Source organism: Ammospiza caudacuta, chromosome 12 (assembly GCF_027887145.1).
Source record: "Ammospiza caudacuta isolate bAmmCau1 chromosome 12, bAmmCau1.pri, whole genome shotgun sequence".
Lineage (NCBI taxonomy): Eukaryota > Metazoa > Chordata > Aves > Passeriformes > Passerellidae > Ammospiza > Ammospiza caudacuta.
Window position 1 is genome coordinate 11,484,558 of NC_080604.1, and position 27,062 is coordinate 11,511,619.

General features: G+C 43.7%; 1 protein-coding gene across 3 annotated transcripts in view; it reads left to right on the forward strand.

The window, feature by feature from the left end:
- Window positions 1-1,921: 1,921 nt before the first annotated feature.
- MGLL (monoglyceride lipase) overlaps window positions 1,922-27,062 on the forward strand; it is a 62,015-nt gene continuing 36,874 nt past the window's right edge. The window contains exons 1-3 of one of the 3 annotated variants that reach the window (XM_058813197.1): window positions 1,922-2,125; window positions 3,175-3,313; window positions 22,706-22,812. In XM_058813197.1, coding sequence (XP_058669180.1) covers window positions 3,189-3,313; window positions 22,706-22,812 — 232 coding nt within the window. In that variant the 5' untranslated portion in view covers window positions 1,922-2,125; window positions 3,175-3,188. Of the gene's footprint in view, window positions 2,126-2,283; window positions 2,594-2,855; window positions 2,895-3,174; window positions 3,314-22,705; window positions 22,813-27,062 lie in introns of those variants that run through there. The other 2 variants (XM_058813196.1, XM_058813198.1) reach the window with 2 other exon arrangements.

Consider the following 27,062-nt stretch of genomic DNA (forward strand, 5'->3'; position numbering starts at 1 on the left):
GGAGGGCAGGCTGCACCACAGTTATGCTGTCTCCAATTTTAGCCACACTGAGGTTAACAGGGCACCAAGGGAATCATGTATCTGGGCTGGCCAGGGCAGGCTCTCAAAGTCAGGGTCTCGCCCTTGTGTCCCAACAAAGGTCGTTTTCCTTGAGATGCTATTTTTATCCAGAAGTTTAAAAAGAGATTTTCTCCTCAACTCCCTCCACCCTTCTGTGGCCCTGGGAACTCTGATATTCCCAACACCACAGCAGGAGAGGAGCCTGTTCCTGGCATCAGATTTCATGGATGGCTGTAGGGAAGCAGTAAAGTGTTCCTGGCAGATAAACCCTGAGCGGGGGAAGAGGCTTCTTTCCTTCTTTCTTTTCTTCTTAATCCAGTTATTATCTGATCTGTATCATTTAAATAATTATATATGTTCTTGCTTCTACCAACTCTGGAGCTGGCTTGTGATAGCTCTTTAATTCCACCCATTCATACTTAGATAGTAACTGGCCTAGCAAATGGTACAGCTCCAGGTACAGCTCCCAGCTCTGCTTAAGGGCCATCTGACCTAAATCTCACTCATTATAAACAACCATAAATGTTGGTTTTGTTCACTTTTTTCCCCCAAACAACAGCAGTTACAGGAATATGTAATTTTGCTTTTTCCATTTATAACTAACACCCCCCTAGGCATTTAATATAAATGACCCTGAAAGATGAGTAAAATAAAATATAGTTTTGATTTCCTTTTTATTTTTATATGGGCCATTTCTGGGATTTTGCATTTATTGTTATTAGTGTTAGCATGCATTTCTTTCCTTTCTTTGACCTTTGTTCACAGATTTACACTTGATGAGCATGTTGCTTCACTTCAAAAATAAGGTTAATAGCTGCCTCTTCTTAGAAAGGCTTGAGACCTCTAAGCATATGTAGGCATGTAAAAATGAAAGGAGCTGATGAAATCTAAAAGGCATGAATCTGTGCTCAATCAATGCTAACCACTTAGCAGTATTAAATGACAAAATTCTCTATTGGGATAGCTCCCCTTAAAGCTGGGGAGCTATTTTGGCTTCAGGGAACCTTGCTGTGACAATTTTTATAAGCAAGTATCACATACCACCAAACAGATCTCACATTACAGAGTAGCAGCACATGTATTGCATATAGTCTATAGTGACATAATGATTTATGTGAGTATAAATCATATGCTGTGTTTATAAATGGCCTTTACCCTGAATGAGGCTGCAAAGCTTGGGCACGTCTCTGAACTGGTATCGGAGTGAGCTCCCCACTATGGCTCCGAAGCCTGAAGAGGTGAACATTAAACAGCGAAGTTTGGTGTTGGGATGCCAAGGAGCTGTTCGGACCGGGATGCCCAGGAGGCAGCACGGCTCCATGGTGTCCTGTGTCTGAAATTCAGCTGCCACTGCCCCGGTCCCCGGGCTGTCTCCGCTGTCCCCCAGCCCGCAGCTGAGCCGCTCCTGTGCCCGATCCCGGTGCCCGATCCCGGTGCCGGTGCTGCGGGAGCGCTGTGGCCGCTCCAGCCCAACGGGACGGCGGAGCCGGAGCGGAGCCCCCGCGGGAGGGCACCGGGCAAGGGGCGGCCGAGCCTCCGCCCGGGGCACCGCGGGGCTCCCCCGCTGCCCGCCCAGCCCGGCCCAGCCCAGCCGAGGGTGCGGCAGCACCGCCCGCCCCTCCTCCATCCTTTCATCCATCCACGCATCTATGCATCCGTCCATGCATCCTTTCATCCATCCACGCATCCTCCTTCCATCCTCCATCCATCCCTGTATCCACCCGCCCACCGCCCTTCCGCCGCTGTCCCTCTCTCCGGGATCAGCCCGTGCGCACCGTGCGGTGGAGCCACCGCGCTTCGGCTCCGCGGGGCCGCCGCGCCCGGCCGCGGCTGGAGGATGCGTGTGCGGGGCTGGCGACCTGGCATCGCGTCGGTGCTTGGATCCTCCCTCCTCCCTCTCCTCCTCCTCCTCCTCCTCCTCCTGCTCCCCTCCCTCCCGCTCGCCGCCTGGCAGCGCGGGGCTGGGGAAGTTGCGCTGACACGAGAGATGGCTTCGCAGCGGGGATCGCTTTGAGGAAAGGTCTCCCCCTCCCTCGCCTCCCCCCGGCGCCGCGGCCTCCGAACTGTAAGTGGCAGGAAGGAAGTAAAGTTGCAAACAACCTGCCGCGGCAGGAACTTTGTGAGCTGCTCCAGCTGCATGTGCTCAAGGTGCCTTTGATGTGCGTGCAGCAGCTTCTGGAAAGTGGACTGCAGCTTTCCCACCCGCCTGCCCTCCCTCTCCCCAGCCCTTCCCAGCCTCCCCTCCCACCACCGCCACTTCAGCCCGCACACGCAATTTGTTTGAGAAGAGAAAAAAAAACAAAAGTGATGAACGAGAAGTGGTGAATTACCCAAGCGACTTTCCTCCGAGAGCGAGCGAGCCGGGAGAGGAGCCGGGGCGAGCCCCGCGCCCGCAGCGCCGGGAGGGACCCGCGGGGCTGCCGGGCTGCGAGCGCGGCTCCGCAGCGAGATGCAAAAAGCCTCCTCTGCTTGCGTTTGACTTGCCATGCCTGCTCCTCTCTAGAATGCAAACCCTTGCACAGGATGAAAACAGGTTCGTGGCGAATTCTCTTGGAGATGTTTCACTCCCCGCCGCCGCCGCCACCTTCCTGTCTGTCAGAGAAGATCTTAATGATGACACGGTGGCAGATACCTCTGCTGTGTACCCACCACTGTTCTTTGGAGATGTTCCGCCAGAGATAAATCTTTTATGCAGCTGTCTTTTCATATCTGTAGCGATTGCTGCATAATTTGCTCTTGATTGCAGTTAAAATATTCTCTTTAGGATCCGCTTCACAAAATGATGCAAAATAAACTCAGATGGGAGAAGTGTGGAATAGAAAGCCGTAAATGAAGTACTGATGGTGGATTGCTCTTCCTTTCTTATTATTCCCTCCCCCGCTTAATGCTCTACCTCTAAATGTGAGCCTTTTCTGAACAAAAACATTTGCTACATTTCTGTTTAACGCAGTGATTTTGGGGGCTCTTTGGCTGTTGTTTTGGGAGCAGCCTCCCATCAGTGGTACTTGCCTTACTGATTGACTTTCTTGAGTGTCTGTGGCTGCTAAGCTCATCAGCTTTTATCTTGTTTCCACCTGTTTTAAAGTATGTCTTGTTTCTTCTAACACCTTGCAGGTCATTCTTCCAGAATGCCAGAGGAAAGTTCACCAAAGCGGAGTCCTCAGAACATCCCATACAAGGATCTGCCCCATATCATCAATGCTGATGGGCAGTACCTCTTCTGCAGGTATTGGAAGCCAGAAGCATCTCCCAGGTGAGCACTTTCGAACAAATGTCCTTTCTACTATCACTAGATACGATTCTGTTAATGAAATTATTATTTATAGCTTGACTGGCATTACTGGGCCCTGTACATGGAGCTTTATAGAGCCCCTAAGAGAGTTTTCTCTCAGGTGAGAAAGTCCCTACTGTAAAAATTGCATTCTCCAAACCTTAACTTGCTTGAGTCAGCCTTGCAGGTATAAACGTGGAGCTGCTGTCATTCCATGCACAGCTGGCTTGGTTGGCAGTTCAATATTCTGCTCTGGCAGGTGGCTGATGCCTATCAGCAGTAAACAGCTATCCCCAAACTAATAGCACAGGCAGTCATGGAGGGCACAGATACAGGCTTTGGAATGTTCACTCTTGCTGATTTTCTCACTGTCAACAAACTTAACATCAGCATCTGAGTTCAGTTTCAATAGTAGTAGCAGGGCAACAGGCAGAAGGTTTGACTGCATTGCTTTTGGACTGGTGTTAAATTATTTATACTTAGTAAATGATTCAGGGAGCTCTCTCACTGGCAATTGCAATTTCAAAACTGACCTGTGTAATAAACGCAGATAAAGAATCAGATAGAGAATTTTTTCTAATATTTTGTCATAATTTAAATAATCTCTTTAATAGCTTTCTGTGCTAATTATGATCTGATGTGGCTCCCGTAGTTATGATCTTTCTTCTTCCAGCATCTACTGGCTTGGCATGTATTTGTGCTGCCACTAGTTATTTAGGTATCTACTTCATAAAAATCTGGGTATTGCTTAATTGTTTACTTTTTTTGCAAGCCAACAGGAAGAGCTGTGTTGATTTTATATAGCTATAGAACAGTCACAGGAACAAGTTGTTCAATCTGTAGTAGGGAGTTAAACTTTATCCTTATTTATTGATGACCCAACAGGTTAGACACCATCCTCTGCCCAAACCAGCCTGGCAACTGCTCTGAGAGAGGGATACAGGACCAAGTTAGCTGGCCTTGGGGTTTATGCCTACAAAACTAAGGGACAGTGGGAATAACATAGGGCTGGGTTAGCACTCAGGTAGTACAGAGGGCGGGCAAGCACCAAAATGTACTGGCCCCAGAGGGGAGGACAGTGCAGCCACCCCGCCACAGCTCCATGGCCCAGGCTGGGCTGTAGGGCAGAGTTCTGGGTCAAGATCTCCTGGTCTACAGAGCATTTCATAGTTGCTTCTCCTCACTGCCTTTCAGGAAGGTTTTTGGCACTGATGCATTACATAGTCTTTGCACAAACCTGAAAATTGCCTTTATGGAAAAGTAATGCTATGAAATTAAAGTTCTACAGTAAAACCAGGCTGTTTTGTATTATAGTGGTAATTAATCATTAACTACCCATAACATTTATCACCCAGTTGTGGAACTGCTTTTTTATCACTTTTAATTTCTTGCTAAATTAGTGGTGGGTGGATGGATCTTTGTTCCAGAAATGATAAGTAGCTGAGAGTGAAAACTTGGTGTCTAAGTCCTCTGGGTAGTTAATTTTTTAGTGGTCTGTGCACCAAGCAGTTAATTAAGAGTGAACTTGTCCTAGTTTTGTGACAAGAAAAGTGGATGGGATCAGTGTTGCTCATTTACAAGGAGCTCCTGTGTGTGTGTTTGCATGTTTGTGTATAAGGAGGGGGCGTATTGTTTATTATTAGCTCTTCGTGAATTGTTATATATGAGACATGGTAAGTGACTGAATAACAAGTCAGTGCCTGGATCCTGTGATCAAGACTGCTCTTGAAGTGCTTTGATAGGCAAACCAAAAATACATTATTTTGCCCCCTTTCACTTTACATAAGAAGCTCTGCTTTTTCTTCTTCCTGTAGAAGCTCAGCAACTTTAATCTAATTTTAAGCATTCAGCAGAACCGATCTCTCTATATATATGTATAGGAAGAGAAAGAGAGACACCTCAGGGGACTTTTACAGGCCTGTTACAATTTATTTCAAATACTGAAAGCAATTCTTTCAATCTTCTAACTCAATTGTTGATTCAGGTTCAAATCTTAACGCTAATGAATGATGCTATAACTGTCAAATGGTGAGATCTTTCATTGATCCATTATGTGCCTAATCCCAGCTAGAGCTGTGGAAATACCTCTTCACTGCAGATGCCCAAAGATTATCATTGACTTGTCTTCTATTAGAGTAGAACTTATCGCCCTTGATCCCTCCCCCAGGGAGGGGGAAAACCCAGGATGTCTGCCAAAGGAAATATTAAAAAGTAGCCCCAGCCTGGGCTTGAAGAGCAGACAATGGCCAGGCAGTCTCTGAAAGTGGGGATGACTGACAGACACCACCCCTTGGAGCTGGTGCTTCTTTTTTATCTCGTTGAACAGACTCATAAATGTGGATAAAAGTCTGTAGCAGATTAATGTGTTATAGCATATTTAAAAAAAAAACACAAAAGAACAACCACCAAAAAACTATTTTTTCAGGAAGATGGAGAAATTTTGAGAGGCATTACTGCTTCATGCTCACAAATGCCCAGGCTCTGATCCGGTGTGGTGTTGATCTGACTGATCAGCCCATACTGGTGCACATATGGAAGCTTTGTTGTAAGTGCCACTGAGGCCAAGGTTGTCCTGCCAGTGAAAGGCACCTATTGTGAGTTCCTCAGCAGGGTCTCCTTTGTTTCAGAGGGGGATTTAGGTGATTACTTCACAGGAAGCTGACACACAAAGCCACTCAGATGTCATAATGATTAGATGGGGTAGATGGAGTAAGGAGTAATGGGGCTAAGGAAGAAGAAAGACAGTGTTTTCCACTTGTTTTTGGCGTGGGAAGTCACTCCCAACAGCAGAGCTGGGCCCTGGGTGTCGTCTTCTCTTGCTGCCTGCTGGCAGCAGTACAGGTGCAGCTTCCCTGGCCAGCAGCCCTGCAGGCTGCCCAACTTGTTAAGCCAGTTCCATCTTAAAGTGTAATTAAGTGGTCTCCCCTTGCTGAATGCAGCAGGGAAGAAAAAGCAGCGTGTTCTGGTGGTGTTTTCATGTTTTGTGCCAACAGCAGAACTTGTGGACCATGAAAATGGGTAACTCTTTGGCACCAAGTGCTCACTGCTGAGTGCAACACTTAGGATCTGGGCAAGGCATGGCACTTTCAGGTCTCTGTAATGTTGTTTGAAAGAATTAAATCATTAGAACCAAACAGGGCTGATCTCATGCCTATAGCATGTCCCAGTAGCCAAAGAAACCCTACTTAACAGGAAAGCAGTCACTGTGTAAACATAAGCAAGGCTTAAACCTCTGTCACCACCCTGAGCACTCTGAGACAAAATATGAGGTAACAGGAGGTGAGGAATTAAGAAACCAAGTTCTATTCTCAGCTCTCAGACAAAGCTGCTAAGAATAGATGCTGGTGAGGAAGGGGAAGGAAAGTTGGGAAGAGAAGTAAAGACATTTCCTTTGAGGCCCCTAAAGGGCCTGGGGAACTTCAGAGGTGACCTTCTTCCTCTGTGGTCTATGTCCCTGCAGCCTTTTCTAGATGCTTCCTCCATTCTTGCCACTACCTAGATAAGCACAAGTAGCTTTTTGTGAGGCACTTTTAGCCCCTCTTCTTGACCTCAAGTATATCCTGTGAGATTTATTGACTCAGAGTAGTTTTTTCAAAGGTGCTCATAGCTGTAGCTGCCACTGACTTCAGACAGTGATGCCCAAGTCTCTCCTGGCAGATCAGTCACTTTAAGCTGGACACTTGAGACTCTTGAAGCTAAAGGATGCACTTGAAAATGTGATTTCCAGACATGTATGAATGTGAGCTTCCTCAGTCACCAAAGAGAAACCTTAACCTGGCTAGTTAGCATGGTGCTTGAGTGTCTCTCAGTGGTCTCTAGGTGGACTTAGAGGGTTGCCTGGATCCCCTGTGGTTCTCTGTCCGTGGGTCACAGAGGCATTGCTAGGCCATTGTTAACTTACACTGGAATGGGTTGGCTCAACTTCAGACATGGTGAGCACAGTTTAAGTAAACAGAGCTGCAATTGTCTGAGTAAACTGCCTTTCTAAGAGTTCTTTCAGTTCTACACCTGAGATGTGTTTAAAAATACAAAATTAAACAAACAAAAGGCACCCACTTCTCTATTTACTTTTTACATTTCTTTTACTCTTTGAAGAATGCCTGCCATTCTTTCTGACTTGTTAGTAATGCAAGGCCAAGCCAATAAGGAGAAAACAGATTTCTCTGTTCCCCAAAGATTTTGCAGATGTGCCTGTGGTGCAGAAATACAAATTGCTTTTGTATTTGAACTGGCCCTTAAATTGTAAATATTGCTTGATGGTTTTGGCATCTCATTGCCAGCACTTCCATGCCATTTCCAGAAGAACAGCGCAGCTCCCAGCATGAGCAAATGACAAAATTGAATTTGACTTTCAGACCTTTCCAAAGTGAATGAATAAATAAATAAGGCAAAGTAAAGTCAGAGCAAAAGAAATCAAGTCACTGATTATAATGTCTTTAATTATAGTGTATTGTGTTAGTCTCTAGAAATATTTCAAGCAGTTTCTAATTCAGCATCATTCTTGAAGAACACTTTGTTTGTACTAATGAGGTCAACTCAAAATTAAAGCCAAATCTGTAGGATGCAGAGTGACTTATGTCAGCACAGTTTGCTGTAGGATGAATTCAGCCCCTCTGTTTTTCTGATCCCATTGCACACACTGCAAAGGGAAATGACAATGATCATTGTCAAATCAACATTCCAGGCTTTGCTTGCTGTACTGCTACTGCCTGAGTTTCTAAAGCATCCCTTCTTCTCATCAGCTGTGTATGTGTTCCTTTAATGCCTCTGTTATCTCTGCTCCATGTGACTGTCTTATTCACTGTGAATGGGGGCATCCTTTTATGATTCCTTATGTGGTTCCAGAGGATGGGCAAATTAGCAAAGCAGCTTTGTGTGAGAGGGACTCTGACAGACAGGGGAGCTGCTTTGGTTCTCACTGCAGATACTTCCAACAGGCTTCTTCAGTATCATAATTTTTTTTCAGTCCCCACAGGAATGCCCACCAAGAGCAAATATGCCTTGTATTCCCCAGAAACCAAGGGAAAAGGTGAATAGCAAATGGAATAACAATTGTAATTAAACTGTCCCTTTTGCTCATTGCCCTGTTAGGATCGGCCTCAGAGCACAGGCGTACAACTTTGTGACATCAGTGTCTGGGAACAAGGTGACTTTTGGAGTTCCCTGTTGTGAGTCTCAAAGCAGCAATATTTCATCCTGATCCTGAGAGCAGCAAGAAAAAGCAAAATCAGTGTTGGCTCTGTGTGCCACCTGATGAATTGGAAACATTGCTGTCCAGCATGGTGAATATAAGAAGCGGAGGTAGAAATAGGAGAAAAGAAGAAAAACGGTCTAAAGATAATTTTTCTACTAATTATTCTGCCAGAGACTGAAGGATAAGCAAACCTGGCATCTGTAAAACAAACAGTTCATTTGCTTTTAATTGGAATACAAGTGTGATGATCAGTACTGGCTTTGTGCCATGACTCCAATGGATGCCCAAGTTGGTCACTCAGCATTTAGAGATCTTTAACCTGGGCAGATCCTCCACTGATCCTTTTTTCATCTCATCAGACTGGGAATGCTCTGAACCAGATATTTGATGGTAGTGACACAATAGCTGAAGCAAACAACTCAGTGATCATAGCAGGGTTCCAGATGCAAGAGCACTTTACTTCACTGCTACAAGGAATATATGGGTTGAGTGAAAATAATAAAAGAGCTGCACACAGTTCCTTCCTTCAATTTCTCTAGCACTCCTGGAACATCCCTTGGGAACACACAGCAGCTCTTTTAGATCACTGTGGATACATCTACAAGAACTGGCTGTACAGCTGTTCTGGCTGGAAGAGGCTATTTTTTCTAGATGTCTATAGCAGAGGAGTTGGCCTTGGAAGTTCCCTTCAGACTGCTGTGACTTTGTCCTTTTCAAAGTCAGGGTGAACATCTGACCTCTTTGTTCTTCTAGGGAAATTGCATTGTTCCAAGAGCTGTCCCTGCAGACAGATTTGGCTGAGCTGCCTTCCCTAGGTTCAGGCGTGTCATTGTCCTAATGTGTTCCCACTTGAATGGAAGCCACCAGAGTTTGAACCCTCCTATTGTCCCTTATGCAAGAGATGTGACCCAACCCTGATAGCAAATGGCTGATTATTCCAGGTATCCAAGGAGATAGTGTTGCATCTTGCCCATGAGATCCCTAAAGATATGCTTAGGCAGGTCCTTTACCTCATCCCACCCCAGTCACATCCTTAACTACACCCAGCCATCCTTGTCCTGTACTGCACAGCACAGCCATTCTGACGCTGTGTCAGTATGACTTATTGTCCATGACAGGAAAGAAGGAAATCAGCAAACATCAGGGTAAGTAAAGTTTTTAGACATCATTAGAATTATATCTCCTCTAGGGTTTCCTCTTCCACTTATGTTAACTGAAAGAAAAATACTGGTGCAGCAATCCCAAATACCAACCTTGGGCTAGTCCCAGCCACAAATATCTTCTGAAGCAACCAGGCTTGGGTGAGTCACTGGGTGGTGGTGGCAGGAAGGCATCCCCAAGCTGACCAGAGTCACTGCCCACACAGTGGTACCAAGGTGTGGCCTTGGAGCCAGGAGGGGAACAGCTGGTGGCAGCTGTGCTGGTGGCCACAGCACTGCAGTCAGATTTACCTGCCTCCAAGCTTGCTCCTATGGGATATCCTCATCAGTAGGAGAGGGGATAGGTCTTGGTCTTGGTCTTTTTCTGCTTGGGAATGTGCTCGTTCCTCTCAGGCAGATGCAGTATGTTTGTGTCTGAAGGGAGCCTTGAGTGACACCAAACTTCATGAGGCACGAAGTTTGAGTAACACCAGACTTCTACTGGCATGGAGTCCCTCCTTCTGTGTCAGACACTGGCTCTGCAGCCAGGAACTATCTTTGTTTCTGCTTGGCAGGCACTCACTTGATGATGGAAGCCTCTGAATCCTCCCATACTGAGTGGTGGCAAAGGCAACTTGCTAGACCTGGAGAATTTAGTGTCAAAAAACAGAGAAAAGGAGACAATGAGGAGCAGAGAACAGGCAAAACATGGTCCAGACAGTCATTAGACACAATGAACCAGTGATTTACAGAATCAGACATACAACTTATCCATACTTTCATTTCCTTGTCTACAACTGTGTGTAGTCATCCAGCCAAGTGATACAAACTGGGGCTGGAGTCTCCAGATGAAAGTTGCCAGAGAAAGTAAGTTATTTCTTGAGCAGCTGGTGGTTGAAGAATGCTTGATGTTTTAAAAGAGATTTTAAATAAAATCTCCTAAGTGATGTATTAGTTGTTCTCTGCTGAATTAGTTTACTTCTGCTGCAAGTAAATTGTCTCAGTGGCAATCAATGAAAAGAAAGAACAGGGGATAAAAAGGGAGACAAAATATTGACAACTGGGCTAAAGGCAAACATTCAGCAGTAACTGGGTAGTTATCATTTGCTCTGGTGTTGTGTACAGATAGGTAAGGAGAAAATGTACAAACTACTATAGATTTGGTGTGCAAGAAAGACTGCTGATCTTTTTCAGATGTCTGTCTGACCTGTGATAAACGTCTTGCTCTGTATGTTTTCTTTCTTCCTTGCTCAAGCTTGAAGCTTGCAGAGAGAGGGAATAAGACCTAAATCATTGGCCTTTCTTTAAAACAGAATTTGGTTTAATTTGCAGTAGATATCAGGAGGTCTGTTGGTTCACCAACAGACAAGATGAGCTTATTTTTATAATTTTTCAACATAGTTTTAACTTCTATGTTCAAAACTATCTCAGTGGGCTTTCAAATTCAATTGTCAATTCCAGAAATCTGCAGTGGTTTAATTTGCTGGGTGAAAGGCATTAGGAGTGACAAGGAAGCAGTAAGTAATTAAATTTCTGTGAGATAACATCCAGCTGACTTAATGGTTAAGCTTTTTCTTCATTTTTTCAATTTTATGTGAGAGCTAGTCTACAATATTTGGAGCATTAAAATCTGTATTCTGAGCAGCATTCATAACCTCATGTTATTAAAAAGACATCAAGCAATCAGCATTCAGTCAGCCTCTGTCTGTCCCCAAAACAGAGATGTGGAACATCTCAACCCAGCTTGTCCTGAAAATGCACAGAGCATCTTTCTGACATTTTTAGATGCCCAAAAATCCATTAGGACAGAAAGATTTTTTTTTTAATTGACTTTATTCCTTCCAGGTTCACTGTGGCCCCCTTCCCTGTAGCACAGGGAGCCCATGGTGATGTCTGAACTCTGCTGTTGAGCTTCTGCTGGCTGCTTTAGAGTCAGGTTTTTACTCACACTGTGTGTCCATCCTTGCCCCTGGCATGCTGTCCTGCCGCAGAAAAGGCTTTTTACCTTTGTGCTCAGTTTATGTGGCAGTGGGAAGAAGGGTTGATCCTTACTTGGGTGGGGCAATGGATCAGAGAATCTCTTGAGGTGCCACTCATCCCTGCCTTGTGCAAGTGCCCTGGTTGCACCATTTGTAAAGCATTTTGGGTTTTCTGTATGAGGAGTGTTGTACAAAAGCCAGCTGCTGTTATTATTTATCCTGTTTATTTACTGGTCACATTTCTCAGAGCGGGGGAATGGGAAAAAAACAAGCAATCAGCAGATTCACTTTGTTTACATTTCATTTCACTTTCGGTGGTTGGGGAATGCTGATTTGCTAAACTCTATTCCTTCCTTTGAAGCCTGTAATTTTGCATAGTGGAAACATTGCCTCATTTTTACACACAGGTTTACATTTCTGTTCTGAAGCATTATTTAAGGGTCCTGCCCATCAGGGGTTTGCTTCCTGCTGGGCACATTCTCCTGCACACCAGCTCTCACTCTTCCTTTGCCAGGAATGGAAGGAGGGGAAGCTGTGGGGTTAATAACTGTGGTATTGAAAGCATTTGCTCTGGATATTGTTGAGGCTTTTTTAAAATGGTCAGAAATAAGTGGTACAGTCTCTGGTGAAGTGTTCCACATGAAACACAGCATTCCTGCAGCAGAATAACAGCTTGTGGTTTAAATAAATGTTGTTATTTCTGCTCAGCTGTAGGTGTACATGTATGTTTTGGTTCAGTGACTGCCAGATACTGTAAATGAGTATTGATTTCCTTTTCTATTTTAAGCTTCTCTGCAGAAAAGACATCCCACATGCCTTTGGCTTTCTTTGCCTGCATCTAAAATGATTGCAGCCAAGGACTCATCTAACTAAATACTCTTTTTCTTTTATTGTTACCACCCATCTTTATTCTAGTAGTTGCACCACCAGTTGGACAGGTCCCCATTCACATTTTGGAGCTTAAAGCTATTACATACAGCCCTTTTTGAGAGCAAATCAACAAGGCAGTGATTAAAACTCATGGCAGGTATGTTCCTTATTTGTGTTAGCATGGCAGCCCTCACTGAGAGAGGTGAAGCTGCATGGGTGTTAGAAATAAAAACATTTTAGGAACCAAGCAGCAGCTAAAGCCTTTGGACACCCAGATTAGCTCAGTGCAGCCAAGAAATAACACATATTGATTTGGCATCCATAGGCTGAAGTCTGTATCCAACTCTTAAGTCATCTGTAGGTAAGTCATTGCACCTCACCTGTGACTAAAATTCACTTTGGTCCAAAACATGAATAAACATTTCAGCCTTTAAAGCTCCTGTTGCAGTCATCATTGTCTTAGCAGCATTCCATGTCTCATGTAGAACTGCTTACATTAAACTTTCCTTCCTACCTCAGGTCTACAGCAAACATGGAATAGTAAATTAATTGGAACATGCTGAAAGCCTTGGCAAACGCTTTGCCTGTGACATTCCTAATTTCCCAGAGGAGTAGCTGCTGATATTGATTTTGACAGAGCCTGTAAAGCCTCTTGCTGCAAAGATTCCTCTCATAGCTGGGCAAGGCTGAAGTACAGCACTGGGATGTGCCAAGATTTCATTGGAAATTAATGTGTTTAATCTCAAAATATGTTAAAATATACATAAGCCCTTTATGATTAAGAAATAAATCCTTGAGCTTCCAAGTTTATGGGATAATTCCACCCTAGAATTTGGAAAATCATGTGGAAAAACTTGGCAATTTAGAGACCCATGCTACCTCTGACATCTGAACTTATAACGAGTTTGTCAGTTAGTTAAGGAAAACCAATTAAGATCTCTGCCAACACAGAGGACTGCTGAAAAAATTGGGTCAGGAAGGTAAAAGTGAGGATGGGCAATTGACTCAGTGCAGGAAGTAATCAGGAGTTCCACATTAGGAGTGGAATTGCCTGGCCACAAACAGTATTACTGGGTCTAGGTATTTCAGGGAATTGAAGTCTTTTTTAAACCATTGCCATACAACTAGGAATTGCACTGACAGTGCTTCATTAAAAAGTTATAACAACATAGTATCTTGACTTCACAGAACAGGTAAAGTGTCATCTCCTTTCTTGCTCCTTCTTTATTCACAGCTCTCTCCCTGGAAGGTGTCCCTGACCATGACAGGGGGGCTGGAACCCAGTGATCTTTAAGGTCCCTTTCAACCCAAACCATTCTATGATTCCAAGCTAGTGAAGGTTTGCCCACATAAGCCCCAAATGCCTGATCAAAGGACTTTCAGGAATATGCAGGAATAGCTCAGAAATGTTCAGACCCTCCTGTGCCAGGTGTGTGCTTCTCAGCCCCTTCCCTGCACAGGTGCTGGGGTGCTGAGCTGAATTCTCCCTGAAACAACTTTTTCAGTACTGCTGGTCATGAGCTGTCTGTACCACCTCTCCCTGAAACAGCAGCTTGAGACTGGAGGTGATCAGAGTCATGCTAGAGCCTGAACCATGGAAAAGCCCATTTTTGAGACCCATGGATCTGGGGGGAGGATTGACTGTGAAGAACCTCTGGTGCACCTGGGTTCTGAGTATGAGTGATGTCCTGCATAAAAATTCCTTGCAAAAGAATTGAGGTCAGAAGAAGGCTGCAGACTTGTCTTACAGGACTCCAGCAGGTGCCATAAGTGGCACCACTTAGATGTGATATTCTCTGGAGCACTTGATTATTTGTCTCACACCACAAGCCCTTCTTAACAAATATTTGAAAATAACCAAGCAAGCAGCATGTTCCTAAGAACTTAAAGATTACCATGTACTTGTGTGGATCTAACCAGGGGGATGGCTTTACTCAATAAAATAATTTCCATCATTTGGAAGCTACAGAGGCATATCTAAAACTCCTCACCTCAATAACTGAATACTGCTGTCTATTTCCATCTTCTGTGCTATGCCAAAAAGTGAGATTAAATTGTAAAAATGTGGCTGGGATGCCATGTAAGGAGCATTCTTGCATGGCTTGAGCTCATCCCGTAATGAATCACACCTTGTTCCTTTCTAGGAAGCTTCTCCTCTATTAGGGTTGAGTTGGATTTCAGGCTATGAACTTACAGCAGCAATAATGACTTGTCACTGGAACAGGTTCCAATGCTCTGAATATGCCAAGACTTCAAGGGAGTTCAGTAAAAAGGAACTGGTTTTGCACAGCTACTTTGAAACAGAGACATACTTTTATATTAAAAAAACCCCTTTTTTGTTCACAGAGCAGGTGTAGTACTGAACTAGTGAGTAATGCTGAGTTTCAGTGATAGTGACAGTGCAGAAGCTTCTTGCCCTTCAACTGCAGCTTTTTCGTGCTTGGAAAGGACAGTCCATCTCACCACACAGGCCTTCCTATTTCCAAGGCTTTGGCTCACTAGGCAGTGTCTGCATTTTGATTTCAAGAAGAAACTGCTACACGACTGGCTAAACAGTCATTTTTGTCCCTTTGGAAATCATTAAACATTCAGTGCAAGTGAAGAGGAGGGAGAGTCTGAGAAAACTGTTCTTGCTCTTACTCCCTGTCTGTTGGGGCTCCATTGAGAGTGGTGGCCCTGCAGTGGCTGTGCTTCCAAGTCAAAATGAATTTTTAATCAAACTAACCAGAAGTACTTTATTTTTCCTGATTTCCAAAGGGATCTGTGCCAAAAACTCTTTCGTTTCTTGCCATATTCTCCCTCCACACCCTAAAGCTAATCTAAAAAATTTGGGGGTGGTTTCAGGTTGACTTGAATTTTGCAGCTGATGTCTTCTATTTAAGCAATGTTTTGCACAGTTTTTTCAGACAGACACTGACTACTTTGTGCATCTATCCCTGTAGCTCCCCTTGGGAGATATGACCTCCATTTTATCTACCTTGTACTGAGCAAGGGCTGAAGCAGACAAAGCACAGTGCTGGGATGTCCAGTTCCAGAATTCCTCCCAGTCAGGTCGTGGGGCAGTTCTGTTCCCTCACATCATCCCTTCCTTGGTCCTGTGTGTGTGACAATGCCTACCCCTTTTCTTGCTGGAAGCAGAAGTCATAATCCTCCTTTCCAGGCTTCCTGAGCTCTGTAGAAGGGCAGCAGCCACAGGAAAGCTCAGATCCAGCCCTGGGTTGCCCAGGTCTCCAGGGATCTTGCAGGTTCAGAGCAGCAGGTCTGGCAGCCAGTTCTGCCAAGGCAAATCCCATCTCTGATATCAAAGTGGAGGAGTGTCCCCCCAGAGCAGTCCATGGAACCCTAGAATCCCTCCTCATCCTCAGTTTAATCAAGAACGGGGTGGGAAGATCCAACCCATGAATTTTAAGCTACACACCAGGCATTTCACCTCTGATCTCGGCTTCATGTTCTCTAAAATATTGCTGCAAAGCCTCCTTGAAACAAAATACAGCTGATCCTATGTGCTAACTTTGCAGAGATTTACCCAGAGCTATGCAGTTGCAAGGACCCAATAATTCTTTCTCTCCCACCCCCACCTGAAATTTCCTTTCTCTCTTCTCCTGGTATTAGACCTCTCATGAGTTATTCTCAGTGAGGGCTTGCTTTTTGAAAACCCACAATAAATCAGCTTAAACTATTTCTCCACATTGTTTTGTGCTGGCTCTAGCTGGATCCTGTTGAACCTTTTGTTATGAAATATATTTGTACTAACCGAATCCGTCTCTGCTCTGCTGATTTATGGCTGCACTTTGTGAGGGGGTTGGAAAACTTAGCCATGCTATCCCTTCTGCACAGTTTCAGAACATGGCTGTTCTGAAATGTCCTCCTAACCGTGTTCTTGTGAGGAGTTGTGATTTTGAGATGTCTGATGAGACCTGGCTTGTTGCAAGAGGGTTGCTTATGGAGCAGGCACAGGTTTTAAGACTGAGCCCTAAATCTCTATGATGTAAGACAGCAAGATGGGGTTTAAACTAACAGCAGCCCTTTTGGAAGGGCTTGCATGGGAATTTCCAAGCCTGAGGAAATGAAGAAATGAGGAAAGAAAGCAGGACACAGAGCTTGCTGAAGAGGCTTGTTTTTTGAATGCCAATTTAAGATCTGGACAGGAATAAAGCTACTGATTCTACTAGTCTAGATCAAACCACATCAAACACAAATGTACAGAACCCTCAAGCCCCACAAGCTCTGTATAGTCAAGCAGAAATTGTGTATTGTGAGCACAGTGCAGGTTCCTCTGACATGTTCCTTCATGCATAAAGGTTTTTCAAAGTTAAACCCCAGAGATAAACTCTCCAGATTCAGAGCTCTGTGAGGTATCCATGCTAATGCTGTAGGTCTGTGATTTGGAGAGAAGGTTGACAGAGACTCAGCTCCAGGCTATTGACACTCTGATTTGCTTGGTCTGTGATTTGGAGAGAAGGTTGATAGAGACCCAGCTCCAGGCTATTGACATTCTGATTTCCTTTTTTCCCTGAAGTGGGAAAAGCAGTGATAGAGCTGCTGGAGAGAGTTGTCTCCCCAGAGCCTGGCAAAGCTGTGGGGCAGGAGGGCAGAGGCTGAGAATGCAAAAACCTGATCAAGAGAGCCAGAAACGCCCTGGGGTGTGATGCCTCCTTGAAACATGGATTGGAATTGGGAGAAAAGTCACTCCCTCTTACACCTTTGGGGGACATAGCTCAGATGTCTCCTAGAGGCAGAAGGATGCCATGGAGGGAACACCTGACTCCATAAATATTCCTGTCCAACTGGAGACACCAGGCTGAACTCATGGCCAAGTGTGTAGGTCACAAGCATTCATAACATGAGTGAGATTGCTACAGCTTTTTGTAACCCCTACACATGGCCCAAGTTTTTTCAGGGTTGTCTTGGGGGACAAATCACCTCCAGAAAAAAGAATGCAAAAACTGACTCAAAGAGCAGAGAGCGACAATCCCCTTCCAAACTTTGGGTCTTACACCCAAAGGAAGGGCATGGAGAACCCTCCAGAAAAGAAAAGATCACCAATTGTTTAGATCACAAAAAAAGTTATTCTTCATTACATATTCTTTTAAACTATTAGCTGATTTTTTTTGGTAACCTTTAAGCAAATACCAAGGGTAGAAAATCAGATTGACACTTAAACCTCAACAAATATTATATGATAGATAGCTATTCCTCATAGTGAGGCCCATTCACCCAGCTAACACAAGAATGAACACCTTCCAGTGACTTTCCATTATAATATACTTTGGAAGCAAAATACACACATAACATTTTTAACACACTAAAAGATTTGTGAGTGACTATCCTCTTGCTTGTCTAAAAATGTCACCAGTTTTGGCAAATAAAAGTTAATTGTTCAGCTACAAAGGAACTGATAAATCAGCTCAAACAACACAACAAAATGTAGTACTTAAGCCAGTCATTTTTCTGGCAGCTCAGCTGGCTCAGAGCTTTCCTGTCAGTTTGTTTTTAAAAATTACTTTAGGAATTTAGTGTCTGCAATTCAACACTGTGCAAGTCAGATGTTCTTTGTTAAAGTTGATCTGGTTCTGGTAACAACCTCCATAAGACCAAATGAAAAGCACAGTTGCCTAACGTAGAATAACATGTTATTCTGTATGGTATTAGCTTAAGTTGTGAGGGCTTGATTCAGGAAATCACTTGTGTGTGTGATTAAATCAGTCCTTGTTCCGGACAGCATTTACAAATCCTCTTTTAACTTTCATCCTTGTACTTGGAGAGTCCTGTTGACTTTCATGTGTTGTTGAGGAAAGTTTCCTGAGGTTAAGGCAAGTACTTAAATATTTTTCTGAAGAGGGATGCTTTTGAATGGGGTGGAAAAGATTGCATTTTTCATACATGCAGTCATAGGAAGCTTGTCTTCCGTTCTTTGGTTCAGCCCTAATGTTTTGGGTTATTTTCTGGCAATAAAAGAGCAAGCATGGGGTCCCAGAGAAGTGGCTCTGTCCCCAGAGGACACAAGATGTTAAATTCACACCATCCTGCTTGCAACCATCTCTGTCTGGCTCAGTTTCAACATGAATTTTGTTCAAAGCAAAGCAAGAACTGTGGGTCCTATGCCCAGCAGGACCCAAGCCCTGAGTGGTGTTTCAGGCCTGCCTGAAGTGTCACAGCACAGCAGCTTTCTGGCTGTGCTTTCAGTGTATTTTTCTTCTAACAGTCTTGGTTTAAGAGGGCTCTTGCTCATGTGTGTAAGTCCAGTGCTGCAATTTATTTTGCCTAGAATTGTTCTCCTCCAGTTGACTGTGGAATTTCATCTCTGAGCAATTGTCAAAAAGACAGCAAAACAGAAAGTGAGAACCTTTAAACCTGGAATTGCCTTTCTACCTAGAGCTGCAACCTAAAGCATGACCGTGCCCTGCAAATCAGCTGCCTACACAAGAAGAGAAATATTAGTGGATGTGAAGCTACAGTGAGAAATAGGGAAGTCTTGGGCAAGGCTAAAGCTTGGATCAGGTGGTGACCTCTCCAAGAGGCAGGACAGAAAAGAACAACATGTTCATGTGGATTTGTGCACACAGTGTTGCAGCATAGCCTCCACAGTTTCCACACTCTCTAATAAAGGACAGGGTGTGCTTGCAGGTGCTTTGTATTAACTGCAGGTGTGGCATTGCTGTGTTTTACAAAGCTTGACAGGCTGCAGCTGCAATATAGGAGGGACTGAGAGCAGTCAGGGGACATGTGGGAGCAGGGACAGGTCATGGGTGCATATAACCTCATCATGGAAGAGAACTAAACACAGCCTGTAGTTGATTTGAATATTAAAGACAAATATTTTTCTTCCTTCTTGTTGCAATAAGCAAGTGCATCTGTTTGCCAAGCTGTGCAGTACCAGGAGGCATAAACCTGCAGTGGGGAGGGGCCAGGAGGAGGAGGTGATAAAGGCCATGGGAAGGGCAGGAATCTGCAAAAACCATCTGTTGCTTTTGCAAGCAGCAGTCAATAAAGTGGTTTCCTCTAAGAGCCCGTAATTGCTGTTGCAGGGCCGGGTGAGAGCCAGAGCGTGGGACCCAGTCCCACCCTGCTCACAGCTTGGCTTTGTGCTCAGAGCCAGCCCAGCTCGGGGCAGTCCTGCTGCCCTGGGAGGAGCTGATGCCCTGAACAGGTGCCAAAGCCCTATTTCCAAGGTGTTCAGCAATCACAGTTCCACCAGCCAAAGCCAGCTGAAGCACCAGAGATAGAGGAGCTGTCTGTGCTGTGGTCAGAGACATTAGAACCAGCAGGGATCCAGGCACAGGGCACTTTGCAGAGAGTTTTGCAGCTGTGCACGGTGTTTTCTACCTGCAAACTTGCAAGGATTTCAGCAGCACAACTGCAAGAAATTTCTCCCCCTTTTTGAACAAAATTTTTATTCTCAACCTTTTTTGAACAAAATTCTCATTGAGACTGCCCAGAGAGGCACTGCAGCCCTGCAAAACCACGAACACTGCAGGATCCATATTAATTTTAAATGATTCTGTTGAAAGCAATCTCTGATAATCTCTTATTCCAGCCATTGTGGTAAGGAAAAAGAAGACTGTGACTTAAGAGCAGGGATATCTGCAAAAATGTTTACATACAGGAAAGAATTGCTGTCAGTCAATCTAATAGTTTGTTGTATTTTCCTGGCAGCTTGCTAGTGAAAATATGTTAAATCGTATTTGTTACACTGCCTTCAGGTATTATTTGCCAAATCTAAACTTACTTTGTCATGGAAAATTGGAGATTAAGTGAAAGAGCCAAATCCTTCAATCCTTGTTCAGATGATACTCATACTGATTTCAATTTTTGTAGGTTGTGCTCAATATGTGGCCCTTGTGCTTAGATCTGAAAGCTGGAGCTAAAGAGCTGTGTAGATGTGACCTAGTTTTTAGTCAGTAAAGCCACTCTCACTTTTTATTGAACAACAGGATAGGCTGATTTTGTTTCAGTGTCACAAATTGGAAATTTTATGCTTTGTTTATGATACTTGCTAGGACAGAATTTTCAAAAGTATCTAAGTCCTTTCAGCAGCTACTGTCATCAGAGCTCTTAAGGCACAAACAGGCTCAGGGGTTTTATTCAGGATTTTGCAGACAAATAATAACCAGGTCTGTTCCCCATGGTGTGCAAAGGCTCAGTTCTGTGACACCTGGAAATTGTGTTCCAGGTGGAAGGAAAGGTCACAGGAACACCTTGCCTCTCTCAAGCTTTGGGTTTTTATCTTTTCTCGCTTGGTTTCACATAAAGTGAGGGCTCTCAGCATCTTGAAGGATGCTGTATCAGTGTGAATAAAAGCAAAACAAGGGCTTTGCTGTCACAGGGATGAAGAACGTAGAATTTCCTGGAAGGGATCTCTTTGCCAGCTTCCCATTAGGTTTCATTCACTTAGTGCCATTTAGTGCATTAATTCAAATAATATTTCTCTGAGAATCGAAGGGCTTTGTTCATTCAGCCAAGGTGCACCTTTGTCTCTGTGCCTAGTCAGCAGAAACAAATGTAGGTCCCCTAAAGAGATTAAGTAAGACATTGAGCAAGGAAGCTGTCAAGCTTGAAGGTAGTGGGAGGTGTGGGAGTAGGAGGTGTGGCAGAGAGACTTAGCCTGGCTGAGTCTGTTGAATATCAGGCCAATGGGCCCACAGGAAGAAATTTAATATTCTCCACTGAGTAAGCAATGTCTCACTTTCTTCAGTATTTAGAGGTACAATAATAGATCCTGCACTCCAAAAATCAGTTATCACTCAATTGATAACTTGACAAATCAATTGATCAGGGACAATGACAAAGGAAGGAATGACTGCTCCAGACGGATTGTTTTGCAACCTTCAGTGACACTTAAGAGGATTTGTAAGGCACAGCAAGTTAAATATGGTACATGACCTAATGTCACCCTTGCTAATTGGTGTTAGATACCAGAGCATCTTTGCCTTGTTGCTTTTGTGTTTGCAATGGACTCTGTACAGTCCTTCTGGTCTAGATGGATGCTCTTTTAAATTGCCCAGCTGGGCAAATGCTTTAAAGCAAGTGCTAATTAAAGAGCTAGGATAGGAGTCTCTACATCATCCAATATGTTTTTTAAGTTTAAATATATTTAAGACCTAAGCAGTTCATTGCTGTGAATACACTGTCTAAAAAGGTATTCAAAGCCTCAATTAAGATAAAGTTGAGGAATTTCCTAGCTGTTAACTGCTGTCATTGTTTTATGTTGTCAGTTCTTGTAATATTTCACTGTTCATGTACTGAAAATGTCGAACTTGTAGCCTTCAAATGGCTTTGTGGTTGCTGATGTTGCAAGGACAAATGGTCCTTTTAAACAAACAAGTTATGTTTATGTTGCTAAAACTGGATTTTAAATAGTCACCTGTCAAATCCTGCAGAACTTCTGTAATCTCATAGCTACTTCTGCTATAGTTCTAGCCCAAGTCTATACTAATTTTATCTAGCAGAAACACTGGGGAGTTTCAAGTTCTGTCACTTTGATTTGATGGCATTCTAGTAAAAGTAAGGTGTTATTCATAAAACTGGAATATTCAAATATAAGTATTTGCAAAAATAAGTGTCTATTAGACTACTTTTTATTATCTTGGTCTGCACAGTGGCTATGTAGGAGTCATTTTAATCATAGAAGTGAAGCAACTGTTTTGGGGCAGAAACTGGAATGGTAAAATTAACATAATTGGGTGAAAAGATAAAATTCCAAACTCCAAGCAAAGTGCTGGGAACCTATTCTTTGGCTAAAATTCCACCTTAGAGTGTTCTGGGGCATCAGACAATGTTTGAAGTTATAGTGTTAAGGACAGTGTTGGTATTTGAATCACAGAGAGATACCAGTCCCGCAATAAACAGATGGCATCACTTACACTGGAGGAGCCGTGTAGAACCTCAAGCCCATGGAGATATCCAGCTCAGGGACTGATGCTGATGCTCACCTGCATCTAGAATTTGCAGCAGACCCATGAGCAGTTGCCTTCCCTGCAATCCATCCTACAAAAACCTGTTGAAGGCCAGGTCGATGGCAGGCCAGGGTGACAACGGTTTCCCCTGTGTTCAAACTCTGCAAATTCTATACCTGCCTGGTGTTTGCTGATGTCTGAAATGCTGTTGCTGAATTGGGTGGTTTCCCTTGCAGCTCTGCACTGTTTGCAGGGTGGTTGCCACGTTAATGATTGTACATTGATGCTCCTCTCAGGGCCCTGGTGTTCATCGCGCACGGCGCTGGGGAGCACTGCGGCCGCTACGACGACCTGGCCCAGAAGCTGACAGGACTCAACTTGTTTGTGTTTGCCCATGACCATGGTGAGTAAAAAACTCTGCTTGATTAACAGCAGCTCAGGCCTTTGCTGAAGTAAATGCCATTACAGCTACTCAGCAGTGAGAGAAGAGCCAATAAAATATTCACAACCAGACGTAAATGAAAAAGGATTACCTGTTGCTTTGTCGAGATCTGCATTTGAATCTGTAAAAGCTAAACCTGTTTGCTTGGAGTTTTCTTCAGCCTTTTGACCTCACTCTAAGGGATTATTTCTTCTTCACCTGTCTCTTGGGGGTGAGGTGGTATTGCCCGCTGTGGAAGTGGGACCAGGAGCCATTTCTGCTGAATTCACGGTCAATGTCCTAAGTGATCCCAGAGGGGACGCTGAAATGTCAGCACAGCTTTCATATGCTGATACAATGAGACAGCTGCACCCTTGAGACATGGAGAGGCAAGGAGGCATCACTGACACCTTTGAGCACATCTCCACACTCCAGCAGAGAGACTGGAGCTGGCTGTGCACGCCTCAACTCTGAGAGAAACCCTCTGAGGAGGGTGCAAGGCTGTGACAGCACAGCAGCATCCCTTTGGCCCTCAGCCAGCAGGGTGGGGCAGTGCTGGGCCAGGTACACAGTGCTGGGCAGGTGTCCCTGCCTCTTCTTGCTTGAAGGGCTCTGCTCTGTGTCCCACGCTGTGATGGAGATGTGCTGGGTGTCACCAGGTCTCTTGCAGTGCATGGATGGGGACATCCCAGCAACATATTTGAGCCACCCGTCCTGGCTCTCTGGTAGCCTCCTGTCTCACATAAACCCTTGCAACTTCATAACTTATGCTTGGAGATCTTTGCTTTGATTTTATCATTGCAGACTACTGCTCCCTGTGACAGCCACTCCATCAGTATCAGTATCAGCAAAATGAATCAATGGGATTGATGATGGCAGCGGGCAAAATGCAAGGCCAGATTCTGAGCGGACAGGTTGAAATGAGATGGATCTTGGTGTAAATCTGATGTCCTTTGGGCAGATTGGAATCCCAGGTTGAAATGGGATGAATCTTGGTGTAAATCTGATGTCCTTTGGGCAGATTATCCACTGACATTGGGAAGTATACTGCAATTTACTTGGCTGAAGCCAAGACTCAAACCTGCCCCCAAGGTCTCCTCAAAGACAGGACTGTTTAACTTGAGTTTGAAGATCCTGAATCTACATTAGTCATTGCAACATTTACCCATGAGAGGAAAGGCAAAACCTTACTTAATCTTGGTACCAAGGCTTTCCCTTGCTCTTGCTCTTGTGACTCACTTTTGATCACAGCACTGCACTTGATATGCAGAAATGATCCCTATATTTTCTCTGAAAAAGAGAATATCTAGCCTTCAAGACAGCTTGCAAGGAAAATAAATAAAACCCATGTGACATTTTATTTTGGAACAATCGATCACATGCCATTTTTGAGGCTGGCTTCGCACAGAGAGTTGACCTGTGCAGAAACATCCTAACTCAGCACCTAGGTCTCTCTCTCCCTGTGTAGGCAGAGTGTTTCTGAGTGTTGATTCATTCATTTTGATGCACTTCCTTCTGAGCAGGAGGCAGGCAAGCAGGAGTCTGCAGTAATCCCAGTAGGAAGTGTCTCCATCCCCCTCTGTTTGTCTGCATGGCATAAAGTTCATGGGAAGGGGGATGGAAGAGGCCACATGCTGCTCCCCCTGCAGCTGCTGCTAGCAGACCACAGCCACTCCATACAAAAAGGCACTGAGCTCCAGGATTGCAGTTGCTCTCTGTGCGTGTTTAACTCCATGTCTTAGCTCCTCATTTCCATAAAGCTTGATAAAGGTTCTAAGAAGCGGAGTTAAAATAGCATTAATTGAAGCAACAAATCAAGAAGAAATTATAAAACATTTATTTATTGCATGGATTTGATACAGAGAATGCTTCTTCTATTGATAAGGAAGGATCTTTGAGATGTGTGTTCCTGTCAGGCATGTTTTGTGCTGTGTGACTATTTGCTCTCTTTTTCCTTGAATATCTTTTTCACTAGATAAACATAAATATTTCTTGGTGTTTTAGGTTTTGGCTTTTTTTTTTATACCTAATATTGCTGGATTAAACAGTGCAATTAGTACAAATCTGATTTCTCAGGTCAGTTAACAACTTTGTTCTCCTTGTCAGACCTAGAGTTTTGTTTGTAAATTCCGTTTTCCTGATCAGTAAAGAGGAGAGGATGAAAAGGAACCTGAAAGCAGAACAATGGAAACACAGTTGTGTTACACAAAGAGCTGATGTAACTGAGCCTTGATTCACTGTAAGTTAGAAAGACAATTAACATCTTTTAGGCTCTGTATAATAATCTTTGCACTTAAAGAGACAACCACAAAGGCTAAACTTTGATGAAATACAAATTATATCCTGAGGTAAATGCCAGTGAAAGCTGAAGGACATAAATGCCTCCATTGCTAAAACTGCTCTGGTCAGACTGGGTGGTTTAAAATTTTCCTCCAATATTTTATCTATTCCAAATCACTTCAGCAGTGTGTTCCCTTTTGTGTCCTTTCCTTTGGATACGTTTGGGTAATATCAATTATTCAATTCTGTTAGCACTATAATAGCTGTCTGTTCCCTACCTCATGCCATGGCTCTTAGTCGTGTGAGCTCAGTGTAGACTTCCTGACCTGGATATTTGTTCAGGTTCTGGTATTCTCATGGATAAAATTCCCAATACAGGTGCATTATCCATGAGATCATTAATGCAGTTCCACAGCGTGGCAAGCGAGATTTCCCAAATGACTCGGGAAGTTATCAGGGTTGGAGTATGTGTGAATTGATTGATTTATGTTGTGTCTATCCTTCAGTCAAAAGAAGGAAAAATAATTTCCATTTTTATTGCTGACTCTGTAGGAGCTCACACATGGGCCCTAAATCTTGCCAAAGGCTGCTCTGAATCAGTGTTTCCTCTTATGCAAGGCTTGACCAAAAAGGTGCTTCACACAGTAACAAACACTGTGCACTCCAATTTGGGTCTTAGCATTGCCCCTTAGTGTAAGGAACCTCTGGCTCACTTTTCTCAGTATGTGAAGATTTGAGCATTCACTCTTTGGGATATTTCATTGTAGTCACAAGACTGCTGGACCTCATAGATATGTATTAGAAATTTTCCATGGTGACAGTGGATATTGAATTCCAGAAGACCTCTTAACCTTAGCTTACATCTAATATTATTAAATGGCTTTGGTTTATATCAGCCCTGTGAAAGAGGAAAATGGAATTTCTGTGTAATACAGCAATTTTTTTTTTCCTGTGGTCTCTTATAAGGAGTTTCTAACAGGCAGGTAACTGCTTCCCATGATTTCTGGATCTGCTTGGCATGCACCTTCATGATGGCAGAATTAAGGCTGCTGGGATGACCTTGCTATTTCTTCAAATTTAGCTATTTTGAAACAAAATATCACCTTTTCAACTTAATTTCTGTGCTAATATTATTTTATTATGGCAAGATTCTGATGACAGAAGAAAGATACAAACGGATTATTGGCAGTCAATTTAGGAAAGCTCTCAGAATGAATAACTGTGGGGGATTCATCAAAGTGGAGTGATATTGCAGTTCTTCAGTCAGCTGCAGATTGCAGCTCCTTTAGTTTTAACACAGTAATTTTAGGGATCTGTAAAGCTGAGAGCCAAGGAAAACAAGAATAAAGGCTGGAGAATGTGGCTTTGTTTCCTCATACCAAGCATTTTGAGTTTGTAAAGCACATGATGTTCCAGCTATCCTTGTCTCTCTTCCTGTAACATCTCATTTGCTGAGATCTAATGCTCTATGGTTACATTACATGGCCAGAGCCCAGAAAAACCACAATTTCACCTTCAAAAGTACATGTCAACTAATAGCAGTCAGAAACACATTTGGAAGATACAGGGACCACAAAAATGTGTTTACTTTTTTTACGCTTTTTAATCATAGTTGAAATTAGGCCTCTTTTTCACTTGCACTTGCTCATGCTACTTAGGGGTATGGTGTCTGTTTTACATAAGGATGAGGAGGATGAAATTCTCAGCCCTAACCTGGTGGCAGTTCCTAGCCACCAGATTCACTTTCATTTTTCTTTCTCCAGGAGGAATAAACCCTCTACCTGTCCTGGTACATGAAGACCTTTGACTCTTTCACCCTTTTTGAAGCTGTTGAGTTTCCCACTCTCGAGTTATGTTTAATGTCAGATCAAAGCAGAGGGGAAGGTTGCAGCTCTAACAGCTTATTCACATTCCTTAGATGTTTCTAACTGAAGTTCAGCTTGCTCTGGCAG